We start from the raw sequence: 22,229 nt of genomic DNA on the forward strand, positions 1-22,229 counted from the left end.
TTTGTCTTTTCCATCTCTTTGAAGAATGTAGTTGGAATCTGGATTTGGATTGTATTATATGTTTAAATTGCTTTGGGCAGTACTGATATTTCCACAATGTTGAGTCTTCCTATCCAGGAACATGGAATGTTCTTCCACTTCTGTAGGTCTTTTTGGTTTCTTGTAGTAGTGTTTGTAATTTTCTTTGTATAAGTTCTTTGTTTCTCTGGTTATGTTTATTCCTAAATATTTCATCCTTTGGGTGGCTATTGTAAATGGTATTTCTTGCCTAATGTCCTTTTCAGTGTTATCATTGTTGCTATAGAGAAATCCAATTGATTTTTATATGTTGATCTATCCTCCTGCCACTTTGCTGAATCTTCCAATGAGGTCTAGTAGTTTTTGTTTGTTTGTTTTTTTACTGAGTTTTTGGGGTTTTCTATGTATAGGATCATATCATCTGAAAATAAAGAGAGTTTTACTTCCTCTTTGCTAATTTGAATGCCTTTAATTTCTCTATCTTTCCATATAGCTCTGACTAAAATTTCCAGCACAATATTGAATAGGAGTGGTGACAAAGGGCATCCTTGTCTGGTTCCTGTTCACAGAGGGAAGGCTTTAAATTTCTTTCCATTGAGAGTGATGTAAGCTGTTGGTTTTGTATATATGCTCTTAATTATGCTGAGGAATTTCCCTTCAATTCCTACTTTGTGGAGTGTTTTTATCAGGAATGGATATTGCATTTTGTCAAAGCCTTTTCTGTATCAATCGATATGATCATGTGGTTCTTTTCCTTTTTCTAATTTATATGGTGGATGATGTTGATTGTTTTTCTAATGTTGAACCATCCTTGCATCCCTTTTATGAAACCAACTTAATCATGATGTATTATTTTTTTGATGTGCTGTTGGATTCTGTTGGATAGGGTTTTGTTGAGAATTTTTGTGCCTGTGTTCATGAGGAATATTGGTCTATAGTTTTCTTTTTTAGTGAAGTCCTTCCCTTCACATACCTTTTGGTATGAGGGTTATACTTGCTTCATAGAATGTATTGGGGAGTTTTCCATCCTCTTCTATATTCTGGAATAATTTGAGTAGAATTGGTGACAGTTCTTCCCTGAATGTTTGGTAGAACTCACCCGTGAAGCCATCTGGGCTTGAACTTCTTTTGGTTGGGAGTTTTTTAATGACCTAATCAATTTCTTCATTTGTTATGGATTTGTTCAAGTTTTCTACTTCATTCTGAGTAAGTTTAGGTAGGCCATGTCTTTCTAGAAATATATCCATCTCATTTAAGTTTTCGAATTTGTTGGAGTACAGCTCTTTATAGTATTGTATTATTATCCTTTAGATTTTGTTTGGTTCTGTTGTGACATCACCCATGTGTTTCTAACGTGAGTTATTTGTGTCCTCTCCCTCTTTTCTTTGATTAGTTTTGGCAATGGTTTGTCAATTTTATTAATCCTTTCAAAGTACCAGCTTCTTGCCATGTTCATTCTTTGTATAGTTTTTCGGTTTTCCATCTCATTTATTTCTGCTCTTATCATATTATTTCCTTTCTTTTGGTGACTGTAGGTTCCCTCTGCTGGTCTGCTTCCAATTGTTGGAGATGCTGCGTTAACATGTTAATTTTGGTTCTTTCCTCTTTTTGGATGTGTGCATTTATTGCAATAAATTGTCCTCTCAGCACTTCTTTTGCTGTGTCCCAAAGAATTTGGTATGTTGTGTTTTCATTCTCGTTTGTTTCTAGGAACTTTGTGAATTCATGTTTAATTTCTTCTTTTATCCAGTTGCTTTTCAGCAGGGTGTTGTTCAGTTTCCATTATTTCCTTTGTCTTCTTTTTGTTGATTTCTAGTTTCATAGCATTGTGGTCTGAAAAGATGCTCTGTAGAATTTTGATGTTTGTAAATTTATGGAGGCTAGCTTTGTGACCTAACACATGATGAATTCTAGAAAATGATTCATGCGCACTGAAGAAGAATTAATATTGTGCTGTTGTTGAATTGAATGCTCTGTGTACATCTATGAGGTCAAGTTGGTTGATTGTGTTGTTTAGCTCCTCTGTAACTTTGTCGAGTTTCTTTCTGGTTGTTCTATCCCTTTTCGAAAATGGTGTATTAAAATCTCCCACTATAATTGTAGATTTATCTATTTCTTTCTTCACTTCTAGTAAGGTTTGCTTCATGTATCTTGGTGATCTTTCATTGGGAGCATAGATATTTATTATGGTTATGTCATCTTGCTCAATTGACCCTTTGATCATGAGATAGTGTCCTTTGTCTCTTATGCTGGTTTTTTATCTTGAAGTTTACATTGTCAGAGATTAGTATAGCCACTCCTGCTTGCTTATTCTTGCAGTTAGCCTGGTAATTTTTTTCCCATCCTTTAACTTTTAGTCTGTGTTTGTCATTATGTGTAAATTGTGTCTCTTGTAGGCAGCATATTGAAGGGTCTTATTTTCTTATCCATTCTGCCACTCTCTGTCTCTTCACTGTTGCATTCAATCCATTGACGCTCAAAGTAATTATTGATAGGTAAGGTATGAGTTAATTCCTGCCATTATGTTACTTTTTTGGTAGTGCTGTTCATTCTTTTGTTTGGTTTGTTTGTTTGTTCTTAGTGTTCATATTTGCTTGTTCTGCTTAGAAGTTCATTTTCATGGTAAGTTGTGAAGTATTTACATTCTTTAGGGTTACCTTATAGTCTACTAACTTTTATTTCCCTTTAAGAAAATCCATTGTATCCTGTAATTTATCTGGTATCCTCACCACTTAGATCTCTGCTGCTATGTTTGTCCCTTCTTGACAGTGATATAATTTTGATCTTTGGTTGTCCTCCCAGCTCCCTTGAGTTTGTTGTTGTAGTCATGTTCTGTTCTGGACTCTGCTATCCATTGACTGAGTTCTAGGTGGTGTTGCCATACCTGTCAATCTCTGGTTGTTGTCTGCTCTTGTTGGTTTTCTGTACACAGAACTCCCTTTAGGATGTTTTGAAATGCTGGGTTGTTTTTGACAAAATCGCTCAGATTCTGTTTATCATGGAATGTCTTGATCACCCCATTGTATTTGATTGACAATTTTGCTGGATAGATGAATATTGGTTGGCAGTTTTTTTTCTTGAAGGATTTTGTATATGTCTCCCCATTGCCTTCTTGCCTGCATGGTTTGTTCTGAATACTCAGAGCGTAATCTGATTTGCTTGCCTTTATAAGTGACATTTCTCTTCTCCCTGGCCGCTTTCAGTATTCTCTCCTTTGATTTTGGAGAGCTTGATTATTATATGTCTTGGTGACTTTCTTTTGGGGTCTATCCTTCCTGGGGTATGTTTGGCTTCTTGAATGTTTATCTTCTCATCTTTCAGGATGTTAGGGAAATTTTCTTCCAGAAGCTTTTCAACCATCTCCTCTGTGGACTTCTCTGATTCTTCCTGTTCTGGAATACCAGTAATTCGTCTGGTGCTCCTCTTCATGTTATCCAGCATGAATCATAGGCTCTCTTCAGATTTTGTTATAGTTTTTTTCCACTTGCTCTTCTATCTAACAGTATTGAGAGATTTGTCTTCCAGCTCGCTAATTCTGGCTTCCATCTCTTCTATTCTGCTCCTTTCCCCTTTCAGTGTATTGTCCATTTCTGATATCTTATTATTAATCATCTGGACATCTTTTTGCGGGTTTTGAATTTTTTCCAATGCTGTATCAATCTTACTTGATAGCTCTTGTAGTACTTTCCTGACTTCTTCCTTGTTTTTCTCCACCCCTTTTTGGAGCCTTTGAATTTGTTTCCATATCATTCTTCTGAATTCTTTCTCAGGCATATCTAAAACCTGCTCTTTCTCTTCTAGAAAGCCCTTTTCTGTCTCCAGCTCATTTGTCCCAGCTACTCTCTTGTTTTTGGACATGTTTCGATATCATTTTTTTTATTAATTATTTCCAATAGTTATGTGTTGTTGTTGTTTTTTAAAGCTTAATTGAATGTTTGTTGTTTGTTATTAAGCTTACTGGGAGTCGCCTAGTGAATATGATCAGGAGATAGGCTTCCCTTTTCGCATGTAATGCTTAGCAGGTATTGTGGCTCTGGTCTCAGTGGTGGAATATAATGGGGTATGCTGATAGCTTGGCTATATGGCCACAATTGCTGTCTTTTCTTGGGTATCATAGGGAGAAAAGGCTCCTGCCTCCAGGAAAGATATGTGATCAAAAGGACCAAAAACAGAATTAATATAAATGCAGAGACAAAAGCCACCACTTTGGAACAGAAATGAAGCTGTGGTTGACTGTCCTGAGCTATACAGTCAGTGTGTGTGCAAGGTAGAAGCCTCCTGCAGTGGGATGGATGAGGGTATCCACTCATTCAGGCCCCTCCTCCAGTCACTACAGTAGAGGTGCGTAGGTAGATATTGAGAAGTTAATGGGAGAAAGATTGTCCAGTATTTTTGTCTCTGAAGGTTAGTTAGCGCAGTTCTCGAGATGGCTGAGACCTTTTTTGCTGAGGTTTTACAGATTGTATTATAAGGGTCCTGCAACGGAGCCCAGATAATGTAGCAGCCACAAATGGGGCCACAAACCACAAGGTCAGCAGCTCAAAACCACCAGCCGCTCAACAGGAGAAAGGCGAGGCACTCCGCTCCTGCAACGATCCACAGCCCCGGAAACGCTGCACAGGGTCTTAGGCACACAGCCACCAAGGGTCTAGCGCAAATCAATCTTAGGTCTGTGTCTGTGGCTGACATCATTAGTGGCCCACAAACTCCCTCTCTTTGTACTGTGGGGTAACTGGGGGATCAGGGCTGTTTTTTTGAGGGTGCATATCTACCCACCTGATGGTATCCTGGCTGAGTGAAGAAGGCACTCCAGGGAAGATGTGGAAGAACTGTGTAGGCTCCTGCACCTCTTTATGCAAGTGTCTCTGAGCCACTTTTAGAGCAGGTTCACTGAGCTGGAATGGCTGCAGCCCCACTCTCTAAACTCTGATGGGGTGGGGGGTAGCCACAGAGGGAGTCCCATCTCCTGACTCGCAGTATTTTCCTTAATATCATTATTTTTTCACTTGCGAGTGTGGGAAACTGACGTCCTGGACCTTATTGTAGATCCAGAGCTCTGGAGTTCTGTGAATGCTTCTTGAGTGAGATCTCAGTCCCTCTCTAGCACCGAGATTTCCCTACCTGACTTTCTCCACTGCCACCAAAACTGGAAGTCTGTATAGTATCTTGAGATATCATTAGCTTTTTCTCTAGTGTAGTATTTGATGAGTGATCACCAAGCTCTTAGATATTTGAGCTGAGATATAAAAGGAATGCTTTTGACCTCAAAACTCCAGATAAATGTGTCAGTGCTTTTGTTCACTGAGCAAATATCTCAGTCACCTCTTACTTCAGTTGACAGAGAACAAAGAAAAATCATTTCCTTAGAGTTATATTCCAGGAAAAGGGTTAGAAGATCTAAGTATATGTCTTGATTCTTGTTAAAATAACTTATGGTAGAAGTCACCAACTCTGGGGGAATTTTATCTCCTTATACTTCAAATTTTCCTAACAGTTCAATGTTTCTGAACTGGCTTTATTAGATATTAAAAACCAAAGCCATTATGTCTAAATTCTTGAGCAGGACAAGTTATCTTGTGAATCCTAACTTTTGGAGTTGGAGTTATATATTTTTTTAAATACTCTCCTATACTGTAAGCTTGTAATAAAGTAAACTGATGAACTAAAGGGCAGTAGAAAGAAAATATACATGTACACATTTGTTACAGAATGCACCACTATTGTAAGTATTGCAAAAAAAATCTGTTTATTAAGTAACAACTCAGTGTTTTCTTGTTACTCCAGATGAAAGAAGCAAATGGAAACCTGCAAGAGGATGAAGAAGACCCAACTGCAGATTCTACATTTCAGAGCCACATCATAGGTAAAATGCCTGTCTTGATGCATCTTTCACTCTGAGATATTCTTTACATGCCTACTTTCAGACATGCTTTCTTCCTGGAGACCACGTTGTAGGTCTATCTCCTAAGAGACTGAGTCGTAACTGTTCACACGTGGTCATTATCCGTGTCTTCTTCAATGCTGAGAGGTACCATAAAACAAGTGAGTCAAAGCAGCCTGAATAAAACAAGTGTGTTTCAGGTGGTAACTCTAGGCAAATGAATGGAATACAAACTGATGACAAATGAACATTTGTCAATATAAAAGTGATACTGAGTATAGATCTCTTTTCTCTGAGAAGGATATCAGCTTTGACTCAATCTTGTTTCTTTAATTGTGTGCTTTTCAGAAGCATCCATTGTAAACACTGATTATTTTAAAATAAGGGGTGATAATTAACTCCCTTAAATCAATTTTCTCAATTGAGTAAGTTTTAAACACAGAACCAAATTGATGAAGTATAGTTTGTCATTATCTTCAGCTCATGTTTCCTATCATTTCTGTGAGAACCCTGATTATGGATATATACCTGATCCTGTTTGACATATGTTTGACTCCTCAGCTATGTCTTAAAATGTAACATAAGCCCAGACTGATGTAACTGAAGTTCCCAACGCAAAGGGACTTTGCTGTCATGTTCTCAGCAGCAGGGCAGGAACCAGTGATATAGAAGCTGTCTGTGACTCTGATCCTTGTCAGGAGATAGAAATGATGATAATTTAAGAGCTCTGGGCCACCCTGGACACTTGCAGAATTAGTTGTTCCCCAGGCTCTAAAATTAGCTGTGAATGTGCCCGCGTTGATTATTTAACTCTAGATTAGACACCAAAACATGTTGACATCATTTCTCCAAATCATGTTTGGATGTAGTAGATTGTATTTGAGTATCATGTGACAGGATATGTCAGCCCTCACAGACTTCTGGCATGATCGCTGTCCACTGAGCCCGTGTATTTACTTGAGTTCCTTTACTTGCCACCCTTCAGCTTCCCATTGCTCTTGACGCCATGTTGCTACACTTGCTGCCGATTTTCTAATGTACCAGATGTCTACAAACTATAATTTACAGTTTATCTCAGATAATTGTTGTAGCCCACAGTTTAATGAGACTAGCATGCCATTATTATTCCTTTGATTTGTAATTAGGAATACAAAAGTCTTAGCAAAGAGCACTCATGAAGTCTGGATAAGATTATTATTCCAAAAAGACACCTTGTATTATAGTTACCAATGTAAGTACATACATTAGTATCAGTTTTGTGTAGCTAGTTAATATGCAGATTAAATATTCTTTAGCAGGCTTCAAACATGACACTGTGTAAAATCCTGCTGAGTCATCGTTTTTCCATAATGAGGTATTCTTGGGTCTGTAAAATCACATATAAAGCTTGTTGTTTTTGTGTGTCAAGGTGACTCCAACTCACAAGGCTGTAAATCTTTTCAGAAGCACAAAGCTTCATTATTTCTTCCTTGGAGCAGCTTTTGGGCTTGAACCACTGATCTTGTCCATTGCTTATCCTACAGAGCCATCACACTCCCCTATATAAAGCTAGAGGCTGAAATGTTCAAGACAGATACAGTCATGTAAGGATTTAAAAATAGACTAGTAATACTTACAAGTCCTGGTGTGGCACTGTAGGAGAAGAACTGGACTGCAAGGTCAGTTTGAACCTCAATGTCGGTAGTTCAAATTCACCAGCTGCTCCTCAGAAACCCTAAACAGGGTTGTTGTGATTTGGAACTAACACGACGACACTTAACAACAAAAATAACAAGCAATACTTAGGATCTCTACTGTCCAATGTGATAGTCATTAGCCACATGTGACTCTTAAGATTGAAATGTAACATAATAAGATAAAATACAGTAATTCAGTTCCTTGTTCACATTAGCCACTTGTCAAGTGCTGAGTGACTACATAGTCTGTATGTTCCATATGAACGTTTCTACCATCACAGAAAGCTCTGTTCAACAGAGGCTTTTTAGATAGCCTGCTGCCACTGTGTGCCATCAAGTCAATTCGTACTCATCGCATACCCCTGTGACAGGACAGAGCTGTCATCAAGAGGTTCCTAAGCTCTAACCTGTATGGGAGCAGATCACCATTTCTTAACTCCTGCAGAGGCACTGGTGAGTTCAGTTCACAGTTCAGCACTTAACCATTGTTCCACTTTTAGATTATTCTAATGAGAAGGCTGTGTGGCACTGTAGTATAAGCACTGGACTGCTAACTGCAAGGTTGGTGGTTCAAACCCACCAGCCTCTCCTTGGAAACGCTATACAGGATTGCTCTGAGCTGTAACCGAATTGATAGCACTTAACAACAACAACAATGGTAATAAATTTGGACCCTGATTTCTGACAGAGCTGACTTTTTCTTTGGATAAATGGAGATTTATCTGTTCAAAACTGTTAGGAACTATACTAATAAGTTGCTATTGTTGTTGTTTTAAGTACCATTGAGTTGGTTCTGACTCATAGTGACCCTGTATAGGGTTTCTGAGGCTTTAAATCTTCACAGGAGCAGAAAGCCTCATCTTTCTCCTGCGGAATGACTAGTGGGCTTGAATCTCGGGCCTTGTGGTTTACAGTCCAGTGCTTATCGTATGGAGCCACTGGCTGTGAATAAAACAAAACAGAAAAAACTGACTAACCATGACTGATAAAGTCATTTAATCATCTTACATAATTTGAAGTTTGGAGGAAGGCAAATATGAAGGTCTAGAATCTCAACCCTTGGCTCGGATTATCTGTTTCCTCTGTCATGTTATTATCTTTTTAACTTCTTATCTTCATGTTCATTGCCTCTGGATGCAAAATGATTTCTGTCATTCTGAATATCCCACCCCAATGAAGTGAAAATTATACCTATTCTTCACTTATTGACTATCTCAGTTGGTATTTCACATTTACAACAATTGTAAAAAAAATCTGTCCAAGTATTTTGCACATTAATAATGTACATGTGACAGTAGTGAGTGCAGAGGAGCTAAGAGAAAGTAGTAATTGGCTGTGATGCTTAAGATGATGTGTCCACATAGCTGGGCCATTATTCTCAATGGTTTGGCAATGATGTAATGATGTAATTTGGCAGTTGTGTAATGATGTAGTCATCCTCCATTTTTGCATAAACATCTGATCCTTGGACCCTAATCATGCCCATAAAAGTGAGGAGTGGATGTTTAAGGAAGAAGAAACTCATTCAGAATAGCCCTAGAGACTCCACATTGCATGCATGGCATTGGTGTGAACTAGAGCATATGGCCAATCCTAACTGGGAAAATAAGCTCCTTTTCAGTATCTGTCACAGGGTGTAAGGAGCCCTGGTGGTGCAGTAGTTAAGCACTCATCTGCTGTCCAGAATATCAGCTGTTCCACAGGAGAAAAGCAAGACTGTTCCCATAATGATTACAACCTTGGAAACCCTATGGGACAATTGTGCTCTGCCATACAGGGTCACTGGAGCTCTTGTGTGAAGATGTAGGATAAACACTGGACTGCTAACCACAAGGTCAGCATTTTAAACCCACTAGTCACTCCTTGGAAACGCTATACAGGGTCACTGTGTGTCAGAACTGACTTGACAGCATGTAACAACAGGGTATCTATGAGTTGCAATCAACTTGACATCTGTGGGGTTTTGGTGTCACATGACATAACAAGGAGAAAGGAGCTGGGCATATTTCCTGGGGTAGCCAATCAGCTGGGTCATCACAAACTCTGAAAATGTCATTCACTTCAGCCTGTCTGCCAAGTAAAACTGAATGGGACTCAACTAAGTGGATATTTATCTTTATTCCACAAGAATACTGAGATTATTTTTTAGCCCTCTGGCAGTCTTAATGTTTTTCATTTGTCTAAACTCTCACTGTATTTTATAACTACAGAATGTTTCCAAATAATACCAACTAAGCAAATTTAAATATATTCTTTTAACTAGTCTTTAGGTAATGTCTTTAACAGAGAATAACAGTCTGGAAATTTGTGAATTTGTGAATTGTGGTTGAGGTCAATCATGTTGATTCAGCAAAATGTTATCAGTTAATTATGAGACAGGTAATTATTAACTGAGTCTACTCTATATTGGAACTCAAGGTTTATGAATTAAGTAAAAGAATTCAACAAGATTTATTATTTTCTAAACTGATCTAAATCAAGGGAGCAATTTGTTCAAAAGACTAATGAATCACACGAAACTCATCTTAAATGACCCCAAGAACCACAGCTAGCTGGTGCCTAGTTCCTGTGACTGACTGCTCTGTCTGGAATGACAGTAGAGTCCCAGACAGAGTGAGAGATACATGTAGAATAAAAGCTCAAATTCACAAAAGACCAGATGTACCGGTCTGACAGAGAGTGGAGGAGACCTTGATACTATGGTTCTAAGGCACCGTCTCATCTGGAACTGGAGCCATTCCTTGAGACCGCCTTTCAACCAAATCATAGACAGGTTCATAAAATAAACAGTAATACCCAAAAGGAATATATTCCTTAGAACAGCTAATTAAGGACATCAAAAGGACAACAAAACAGTATGTTCTATAAATCTCAGGTCGATTACCCCTCCTTTGAGAAGTTTCACCTATCTCTGCTTGCTAAGTGAGGTCCACCCCTTTAGACACCACCCCAGTATAGTATAAGTGTTGGTGTTCTTGTCCTTGAGGATAAGGGTTATGCCATTTCCTTCTTTTAATCTGGCTCTTTGATCCCAAAAGAATGACCAACATATAACCAATTGCCATTAAGTCAGTTATAACTCATGGTGACCCATGTGCAGCACAGCAGAACTGTGTTCCATAGGGTTTTCAATGGCTAAGTTGTTGAAAATAGCTCACTAAGTTTTCTTCCGTGGTACCTCTCGGTGGACTTGAACCACTAACCTTATGTGCTAGCATTTACATCATCCAGAAACTGACTCCCACCTGGCACATACTCCAAAACCAAAACCACTGCTCCACTGAGTTGATTTCCAACTCATCTCAATCCTATATGACAGTGTGGGACTGCTCCTTAGGATTTCTGAGACATTTTAGGATTTCTGAGACTGTAAATCTTTATGAGAGCAGACAGCCTCATCATTCTCCCACAGAACAGTTGGTGGGTTTGAACCATCAACCCAATGCCTAATCCACTGTGCCACTGGGGCTTTTGGCACACACTAGACACTATTTATGGAATCTTGAGTTTTTTGTGTTTTCAAAGAAGATCAACAAGAAAGAAAAAGCACTAAAATTAAATTTTAAAAAGATACTTAAAAAAAAAAAAAAAGTCAGATTTCTATTTTAATAACCAGAAAGCAAATCATTAGCTTAGCCCAACAGAAGTATTAACACACATAACCACAAACACCATATTTCTAATGGGTCTTTTATGCTATTTGACTATAATCACTTTATCCTCTGTATTAAATTCATTGGGAGCCCTGGTAGAACACTGCATTAAGCACTGGGCTGCTAACCACATATAACCACAAGGCCAGTGGTTCAAACCCTCCAGCCATTCTCTGGGAGAAAGATGAGACTGTCTGTTCCCATCAAGCTTTATAGTCTTGGGAACCCTAGAAAGCTGTTCTCTTTTGTCCTATAGGTTCAGAATTGACTCAATGGCAGTGGGTTTATTATAAAAATTAACAGGGTTGAATAGTAAGCAGGAATTCTGATAACATTGTCTCGTATTTAAAACATTGGCTAATCATCATCAAGAATCATTAGGAAAGGAAGACAGGATTTGGAAATTCCTAGAAAGAGGAGACAATTTTAAGGTATTTGCAGAAGAAGCTAAGCAGAATTGAATGGTAACCACCAAAGCAGGGATGCAAGGTAGCCTCTCATGAAATGAAGAAAACATGTTACCTATCTGCCATCCTAAAAGAATTACAAAGGAATATCTGCCCAGTAGTACAGTGACATTACCTTAGTGCCCCATAATTGAAAGAATTCTACCACCAGAGAACAGCAAGACAAAGTACTTACCTAGCCCTGGTGACCGAGCTCTCCTTGGAGAGCTCTGTGAAGGTGACTTAGTGCTCTCTTCTCTACCCCAGAAAGAAACTGCTTCTAAGAAATCATAGCTTTTTAATCTATTTTCCTTCTTCCAGACTACCCATATCTGTTGCATTAGATGAGAGGATAGTAGCTGCTTGGGAAGTAACTCTGATATAGTTAACAGATCATAAGTGTATTTCCATTTCCCCACAGTCTTTCATATCCTCTTCTTTGTCTTCCCCTAGACATGAATCTGATATAATAACTCATGTCAATATAGTAATGGATTCAACAGGTTACCTTTACAGGAAACATAGTTGCATTGTAAAAAGGACCCAGTTAAGCAAGCTGTATGTCTACTTAGCTTAGTGGTTACGAGTCAGAAGTTCAGCACAACCAGCGGTTCCACGGGAGAAAGATGGTGCTATCTGCTCCTTTAAAGATTTACAGCCTTGGAAACTGTACACAGGGTCGCTATGAGTCAGAATCAACTCCATGCACTACCATCTCTACTTAACAGAAACTCTTGGATGCTGTAAGTTTCAGACTCAGAGTGTGATATGAACAAATTTTATGGTACAGAAGAAAAGACAGGCTCAACCATACTTCAGACAAGACAAGGCACAAGAATCAGTGTCAAACACAAATGGAATTTATTTTATCTCTCATAGTCCTTGTTCTTGTAACCTCCTATCCTCTAAACCATAAACCATGTACTACACAACAGTGATGTGCCTAGTCTGGAGTTAGTATGGCACTGTAGGATAAGCACTAGACTGCTAACCACCAGGTCCAGGGTTCAAACTCACCAGTTGTTCTTCGGAAACCCTATACAGGGAGGCTGTGAGTTGAAACTGACTCTAAGGCACTTAACAACAACAAAAAAAGGACAAAAGAGTCATGTGATATACAGTTAGTGTTGTCAGGGAATCTATACACGAGAGTCTCAATGATGGTCAACAAAGGCAACATCCTGTTCATCAAGCAGAACAGATAAGCCTTGTCCTTATGCTACAAATGCATGTGGTCTGGTCTGAATTTTGTTTGTTTTTCGGACAGGCAAAAAAGGAATGGTCTCAGTGGCCCTCACATCAAGTACCCGAGTTAGGCAGAGAACAAGAACCAGGAAACGGGTACTTACCTCTTCTAAACGGAAAGGGCTCTGGGACCTATTGTATTGCATTTAAGTTCTGATAGAGTGTGATTAACAATGGTTATCCATATGTGAATTATCCTGTTGGAATCATGTAGATTACATCAGCTTTGATTCTGAGGTTGTCTTTCCCTTACTATTAATACCAGTAAGCTTAAGTTCAGATGGAGTGGAAGAAACCACAGAGTAAAGGCAATCATACTTATAAGTACAAAGAGAAGTGGTCCAGGGCTGGCAGAACAAGTTCATAGGACCAGCCTCCTATGCAGTCTGTCTACCTCATAGGGTGTCTATTCCCAAGATCACATCATGACCCAAATGATTCCTGAAAAATCTATCCCTTGTGCCCACTCTTCAACAGCGGGAAGGCAGAGGGTTGACGAAAGACATACTCAACCCTTAAAGAACACTTTTTTTCTAGCATCCCACCAACCACAATTGGTAACACTTAACCACAATTGGAAACAGGAAATACAGTTCTTCTTCCAGGTAGATGACCGACCACATGCCTAGCATTCAAAAATGGAGGTTCTCTTAGCACTAGAAGAAGAGAAAAGTGGATTTTAGGAGTAACCTAAATCTGCTCCCCACCCTCTTCAAGGTTTTTCCATTCAAACTCGGCTGACTGGTACGAAAGGAACATAATCAAATTTTTACTGTCATTTAGAAAAGCAATAGGAGAGTAAATTGGGAGAGTTGTTGGGGAAGATGTAATTAATTTCAGTGATTTATGATTAGTTTCTATTTTGCATAATCTGAGTTACCACTGCTGTCTATGCATGCAGTTAATCTGGAATAAATTTCTGAGAAAATCTATTGAATTTAGATTAGTTTGTCACCACTATCTTTATGAATAAACATATAATTGGTCACCAGCAGAGTACATGCAGGTTAAAAATAAATCTTCTTTGGGATGCAATGCATCTAGAATTTTCCTTTATCTAAAATTAAAACAAATAAGACAGCAGGACTCTTGGTACTGTAGCTGCCAATCAATTAAAGTCCTTAATAATTATCTGTCTTCTTTCAAGAACATTAATAATTTTCCCTGCTGAGAAAATCTGGGGAAAAAAGTTTTAAAATTTAACGTAGAAGGAATGGTAATTATATGAAAAATAAAATGAAAGCATATTTCATAAAGTTAATCAAACTTTTACAACTTTTGAGCGGGAGGCTCTTCGAATCAAATGGCACATTTTGAATGATGTGCTGACATGTGTAGGCTTAACTGTACAAGGGAATTTCCATGGGATGGATTGGCACCTTGGCTGCAGTGATGGGATCAAACAATATAGTGATTGTGATGTCTGCACAGGGCTGGTCAATGTTTCCTTCCCTTATATACATAGGGTCATCATGATTGACAGTTGACCAGATGGTAACTAAGGAAAGCAAGATGACAATGCCTGTAGACAAGGAGTAAGATGTGAATTCAAACTCCATGATACTTTGCAGGATGATTTTTAATTCTATCTCCAGACGTACAAAATCTAGGAAGTACTGTGTAGCACTGTCTTGGGTGAGGAAGCTTCTACTGTGGGTACATGATCAGTTTCCATTTGGAACTCAAGTGACAAACTCCAAGAGGGAGGTTTGTGTCTTGCAAATGCAGCCTGGCATGTAAACTCTGTCTTCCAAGAAGTTACTACTAGTTACCCAGAAACAGGACCATGCAATTGCTTCTGCCCACGACCTGGAAATAATAGTGTTATTTGTCATTCCTTGAGTACCCACTATGTACCCAGCCCTGGGCTTGAACTGCTCCTTGTCGTTCTCCTCTTTTCTCATTGCTTTGTGGCTGGTTCTCTGTTTTTACCATCTGTCTACTTGTGCCTTGTGAGGCCTTTCCTGTAACTGCCAGAGAAAGTTATGAGATGCGGCCGTGATGGGGATTTCTGTTCTTATTATCACACCACGTGCTACTCTCTGACCCCTTCACTTTTTTCATTAGAGAAACAGAATTGTAGACCTAGAGGGCTGAAAGTGTGGCATTTTTACTCCTGTGGGATATTCACTTCTGTGGAATGAACCAAGGAATGAAGTTCTGTTTGGTTCAACAAGATTGTTGCTGTTGTTAAGTGCCTTCCAGTCGGTTCCGACCCATAGTGACCCTGTATAAGGTTTCCGAGGAGCAGCTGGAAAGCTTGAACCTCCAATCTTGCAATTCAAACTAACCTTGCAGTCCAGCGCATTAACTCGCAGCACAACACCAGGACTCCATCAACAAGCATAGAAGGTACATTTTGAAGATTAGGTAGAGACTGAACTGGTGGGGTAGGATGGACCCGATTGTGGAGACCTTGTAGGCTACACGTACATGATTACACTTTATCCTGTAGGCAATAATGACCGTGGAGATTTTTACAAGACCAACATGATAAGAAACAGCCATCATTTCACGATGATGTTCACATTCAGACTTTTAAAATAAAACACATTTTCATTTTCTCTCACTTAGCCTTGGGCCAAATAAATGCACTAGTCAACTTCATCTTCAGTTAATACTCTTGTCCTTATCAGGGTGTGCTGGATTATATAGGATCAGACATTTACATAAAAGGAGCAGACACCAAGGAATATTTAAGATTGCCAAAGGGCTCCAAGCACTCAAAATTCTCCCCTGCCAGCCTACTAGAACGTGCCCGAATTCCCTCAGCTGTTGGTAGTTACGTTGAGTGAAGTGGTGTTGAAAGGAGGCACCATTGTGTGTCCCTGTCTGTTAACAGCTGAGCAGCAAGCAGTCCATCTCTCAGATCAGCAATGCCAGACCCTGAATGAATGAGCCATGGGGCTAGTACATTTCCTACCAGGTAACTGGGAAAGCACATGAAGGAAGGACTCGAAGGAAGGCCTTAGCATTTAGGAAAGGGAAAAGCGATGTGCTGTGAATGGGAGAGCCTGAAGGCACTGTGTGTGAATTAACCTAGTTACCTGAAAGAGAAGGCTTCCTCTCCCAACAGGTGATAGAAGGAAGACATTAATTAAGTTTTCCCAAGACCTATTATTCTGAAGGAGTCCTCGTGTGGCGCTGTAGGATAAGCACTGGGCTGTTAGCCACAAGGTTGGCGGTTCAAACCCACCAGCCACATCTTGAACTATACAGGGTAGCTATGAGTGTGAACCAACTCAATGGCACTCAACAACAACAAATGTTCTAAGAGACAAAGTTGGGGAATCTAAAATGAGATGGATTCACACAATAGCCGTAACAGTGCGCTCAACATACCAACGACCATGAAGATGGCCCAGGCCAAAGTAACATCTGATTCTGCAGTACCTAACTAAGGTCACCAGGAGCCAGAAAACAGGAGAAGACAACAAGCAAAAGCAGGTATAAAAAGGTGTGGCTTATGGCATAGTAATGACTGAGGGGAGGTCAAAACAAAGTCAAATAGCAGAATGCCTCAGCCACAAAACTTGAAATCCACCCAAAGCAACAGAAAATTCTGAAAGAAGGTAAGAAAATGACATTATACTAATACCTACTATTTATTAGGACTCCTGGTGTGTCAGCACTTAGCAGTACCAATAACCAAAAACTACTTACTAAGAACTCTCTATATGCTGAGCACTGGTTTAGGTGTCTTATGTGTATGGTTTTATTTTGTCCTCACATCAAGCCTGCAAGTCAGAGATTAGTTACAACCCTACAGATGAGAAAATGGATGTTCTGAAAGGTTCTATACCTTGGTCAGTACCATGGCTCATGTCTGGTAAAGCCTGCATCTAATCAGATTAGTCTGTAGCTATGAAATAAAGTTAAAAGGCTCTCAGGAATTCTAAATGATGACTAGGCCACAAAGACCTAGGATCTCTTTAGTAGATTGTTTGACCAGTGGTTGCAAATGCAAGTAAACCCCCATGTCAATGAGTGAGATGACATATGTGCTTTACATACACACACGTGTATCATAGGAACAATGGGGATTTGCAGGATGGGAGAAACATGGCCCATCCTATGGAAGCAGCTACTTCTCAATTCCATTTGTTTCCATAGGAGAATGCTAGCTAGCCCTGTGTGATGAGTTCTTTCCATTTTTAAAGGGAAGCCAAAATTCTGGATTATTATATAAAATGTGATTTTTTTTTAAAAATGTGGATACACATTAGAAAGAAATTTCCAGGGGCTTCCTTTTCTGACAGTATTTCAAAGTATAGGTTCAAAATCCCTATACAGAATGTCCCACCTAGAAGTACAGGTTGTACAGTATGAAAATGTGCATGGTTTTCTTAAATACATGGCTGACCTGCAAGCAAAGAAATCATGTGTCTAGGAACAGCAAGAAACCTTGAATCCAAAGAGTGAAGAGAAAGCAGGACTCCCTGGGTAGTGAAAGGGGTCACAAGCTAACTGCTAATAAAAAGGGTGGAGCTCCCAGTTTATCCAGCAGTACCTCAGAAGAAAAGCCTGGTGATCTAGTTCTGAAAAACACAGCCAATGAAAACCTGTGGAGCACAGCTGTAGTCTGACACAACGAGTCTTCGCCATGAGTAGAGATCAACTTGATAGCAGCTAGCACGAGAGAGAGATACGGTCAACACACCTGTTCTGGGGGTTTGCACTAGTCTCTGAGTCTCTGACTCAGGCTCCTCCAACTACAGCACATCACTTTGACCTTTCCTACATGTTAAGTCCTTCCTTTGTGTGCTCCCCAGTTCCCTCATAGGAAATGTACCAGCCTCATGACTCATTCCTTCAGTTCTGTTATTAAGTGAACTAGAGTGGCAGACTATCCTGTCTGTCCTGTCTATCTGCGACATTCTCAGTTTTAGCACTGAAGTCCCCCATGTTGGAAAACCCTCCAGACTTGGAGAGGGACAATTGATCATTAGACCCAGAGCCTGGTTTTAAGGAGCTAAATTACTGACAGAAATGAAAGCCTAGGGTCTGAACAGGGTAGCATATTGGACCCAAGACACCCTTGTGCTCCCTAGCATAAAGCTGGATTCCTAAGGGCAATAGCTGTAAGCCCACCCTGCTAAGGAAGATAGGAATAAATACCTGAGGCAGCCTTCACTAGGATGTAATTCTAGTTGTGGGGTGAAAAGGAGAGAAAAAAGCCTCTGAAAATTCTAGATCATTAGCTAGCTCTCATATAGATCAGGAACTGAGATCTTGCTCTGTGTGTCCACTACACACTCCCATTGAAATGTTAAAATGCTCCGTTATACCTTTCCATCCAAACTCCAGAGAAGATACTGGGAGAAAGAATAAATGGAACAAGAATGGCAGGACATTCATTATTATTTGTAAAGCTAAGTAAATGTGTACAATGGTAAAATCCACTATTTTCTCTACTTTTGAATATATTTGAAAATTACCCTAATGAAAAGTTACAAGATAAATAAAATACAGACAGGATTGACAGTGCTCCATGGAATCTGGCCAAAATCAACTCAAACCATCTCTTGATGAACCCATTTGTAGAGTTACACACCAATAGAGTTATTAGGGAGTCCTTGTGTGAATGCACTGCACCGCAAGGTTGGTGGCTCAAATTAACAATCGCTCCTCGGAAACATTATGAAGGGTTGATACAAGTCAGAACTGATTCTACAGCACTTAACAGCAACAACCACAACAAAGTTATTAGAAAAATTAACTCACAAGAGAAAAATCACTATGAGATGGAAATAATTTCTACCTTACTGTCGACACAAACAATGAAGTATAGAAAGAGGTTTGTGAAGACTGCCAAATTGGAAATTATCCAATAGAGAATATAAAATGAAAACATATACTGTACTTAAATAAGAAAAAATACAAAAGGAAGTTGGGGTCCTGGTGTAGCACTGTGGATTAGTGTTCCAAACTGCAAAGCCGTCTGAACTGCAAGGTTGGTGGTTTAAGCTCACCAGCTGCTCCTCAGAAACCCTATACAGGGTTGCTAGGGGTCAGAAATGACTCGACGGCACTTAACAGCAACAACAAAGAGAAGTTTATAAAGGAACAAATGATCATTCATCTCTGAAAAAAGGAGATGGAGATGATAGGACTTTTAAAAAATTAAAAGTTGTAATTACAACAGAAGAAAAACTTACTGACCAAGATGATCAAGCTGAAAATTATGTAAAATCCATCACAGAACTGCAATGCTATGGATACTACAAAAAAGAAATTAAGACATGTTGAGGAAAAAGTAAGAAAAACCAAATACATTCACTGCACCTCCAGAAGGAAAAAAAACAACAACCGAAAACTGAATAAAGTAAATATCAGATGAAAAGAATTAATAACTAAGGATTTTGCACAACTAAAGAAAATTGCCAAATCTCAGATTGAGAAAGTGAAATGAATCCCAAGAAGGATAAATTTTTACAAATCTACTCTTGAGCATATCATGGCTAAAATGTTGTTGTTGTTGTTAAATGCTGTCAAGTTGGTTGCGGCCCTTAGCGACTCTGTAGAGGGTTTCCAAGGAGCTGCTGGTGAGCTTGTACCACCAATGTTGCAGTTCAAAGTGACATTGCAGTCTAGCGCATTAACCCATGGCACCATACTAGGACTCCTAGGACAAAATGTAGACCCCCCAAAATAGAGGAAATAAAATTTTAAATGTTAAAGAGAAAACACACCTTACCTAGAATGTAGTGACAACTGTAATTGTAAGTAATGACATTAATAAATAAGTAAAGACCATGAGAATGAAAGTGAAGACAATGGAATTATATCTTCAGTGGGTAGATAAAAAGTAGTTGTCAGTCAAGAAGTGAATACTCCGTGAAATTATGCTTTAAGGGAAAGTAAAAAAGACATTTTCCAAACCTAGAAAAGCTGTGTTTTTCTACCAGCGTTTCCTACTGTGACCCTGTAGGACCACAAGGTCAGTTTGGACCACAAGGCAAGTGGTTCAAACTCACCAGCCACTCCTAGGAAACCCTATCCAGGGTTGCTGTGAGTCAGAACCAACTTGACAGCACTTAACAACAACAATCCTCACTAAAATAGTATGTATGCATCAGGCAGAAGAAAAATGACTCCAGAGGAAAGTGTTTGAGACAAGGACAGTGATGAAGACGGTGGACAATATGTAACAATGAAAATCAAATCTAATGTATGTTACTAAAGGATTATGTTGTTGTTTTTATGTGCCGTCGAGTCAGTTCCAGCCCTTAGCAACCTTGTATAGGGTTTCCAAGGAGACGCTGGTGAGCTTGAACCACCAACCTTGCAGTTCAAATGGCTTGCAGTCTGGCGCATTAACCCACAGCGCCACACCAGGACTCCCAAAGGAATATAATATATACAAATAGAAATAAATTCCAGACAATAATAGAATATAAGTTGGAAAAGGTGGTAAGTATTATAGCATTTCCAGTTTCTGTATTACTGAATAAAAGGGTTAATACATTAGCCTTAGAGATGAGTAAGGTACATATGCTTGCTAAAATTTCTAGGGCAACTACTAAAAGGATAGAAATAGAAATATGAAATTTCTAAACTACTAGAACCAGTTGGCAAAAAAAACAGAGGAATGTTAAGGAGGGAAAAGTCAGTCCAAAATAAAAAATAAATAGAAAAACTGGACATGTAAAAAGCATAAAATAAAAAAGTAGGAATATAGAGGATTGAAAATTAACATAAATAGACTACATTCTCTAGTTAACAGGTAAACATTTATCAAGTGACTATAGCTATTTGTAAAGAGCTCTGGTAACATAGTGGTTACGAATCAGGCTGCGAACCTCACGGTCAGCAGTTTGAAACTACCAGCTGTTCCATAGGAGAAAGATGAGGCTTTCTGCTCCTGTAAAGATTTGCAGCCTTGGAAACCCTGTTCAGGGTCACTATGAGTCGGAACCGACTCCAACGTACTTAAAAACAACAACATAGTTATTTGTAATTGATAAACCTAAACACAAGTACACAGGAAAGTGGAAATTAAAAGAAACATGCACATATAAACTGTATGGAGCCTCTTATAGCTGTATTGTTATTAAGTACCATTGAGTCAGTTCTGACTCATAGCAACCCGTGTATAGTTTTCGAGGAGCACCTGGTGAGCTGGAACTGTCATCCTTGTGGTTGAAACCGATCTTGCAGTCCAGCACAATAACCTACAGTGCCACACCAGGACTCTGTAGCTATACTGTTGTTGTTGTTGTTATGCCGTTGACTCTGTTACAGTCCATAGCAACCCTGTATAGGGTTTTCTAGAAGCGGCTGGTGAGATTGAATTACTAAACTTGTAGTTTAAACCGACTTTGCAGTCCAGTGCATTACCCCACAGCACCATACCAGGACTCCTTTTAGTAATATAAAAAGATAGATCTGTTTTAAGCAAGTACTTTTAAGCTACAGTTCATGGCCCATTAGTGAGTTATGAAATCAGTTTGGTGAGTAGATTGCCAGACCTTTCTTCTGAAACATCTTTGGGCGAACTTAAACCTATAACCTCTTGGTTAGCAGTTACGTGCATTAATCTTTGTACCAACCAATGACCATCAAGTTGTCCCTTGACTCATGGTAAACCACACACACAGTAGACAAAATACTGCCCAGTCCCACATCATCTCATGATTAGTTACAGATTGGCACTTTATGATCTGTAAGGTTATCATAATCTGATTTTGGTAAGTAGATCACCAGTCCTTTCTTCATTGAAACTTGTCCAGCATTATATCAGAAATCAAGCTTCCACAGACACTGGGTGGAGGCTGCATCCAAGGTGCATTCGCTAGCACCCAAATCATCAGTTCTGAAGCACCAGGTCAAAGGATGAGTTCAGACACAAAGGTGTGTGGACAGCCTTCAGATTTTATTACTTTCATCTTCCATGTTACAATTCCATATAATTCTGAGTTGACTGTATGCACTGCCTGTGGTTTATGTGCCATTAAAGCCACAGCTCTTTTTAATACCTTAACCAAAAACCAAACCCACTACAATAGGTCAATTCTGACTCACAGCAAACCTATACGAGAGTAGACCTGCCCAATTTAGTTTCCAAGCCTGAAATATTTTGTTTACAGAAAGAGACTGCCTCATCTTTCTTCTGTGGAGAAACTGGTGAGTTATGAACTGAGAGCTGACCAGTGCTCCTTCTGGATACCTGAAAGAAATAAAATTAGTAAGTTGTGATTAAAATAAATAAATAACAGACTTGCTACAGAAGAGGTGGGAGCTTTTCAGGAGCCCATATTCAAGAAAATAAGGCAGCACAGGAGGCACTCACTCATCTCTGCCAAGAAAT

At 39.2% G+C, this 22,229-nt stretch overlaps 1 protein-coding gene across 1 annotated transcript in view; it reads left to right on the forward strand.

Annotated features, from left to right (window-relative positions):
• NCKAP5 (NCK-associated protein 5) overlaps window positions 1–22,229 on the forward strand; it is an 851,304-nt gene that overhangs the window by 790,333 nt on the left and 38,742 nt on the right. The window contains exon 14 of the mRNA XM_006834602.1: window positions 5,803–5,881. Coding sequence (XP_006834665.1) covers window positions 5,803–5,881 — 79 coding nt within the window. The remainder of the gene's footprint in view (window positions 1–5,802; window positions 5,882–22,229) is intronic.

This window comes from Chrysochloris asiatica, unplaced genomic scaffold (assembly GCF_000296735.1).
Source record: "Chrysochloris asiatica unplaced genomic scaffold, ChrAsi1.0 scaffold00012, whole genome shotgun sequence".
Classification (NCBI taxonomy): Eukaryota; Metazoa; Chordata; class Mammalia; order Afrosoricida; family Chrysochloridae; genus Chrysochloris; species Chrysochloris asiatica.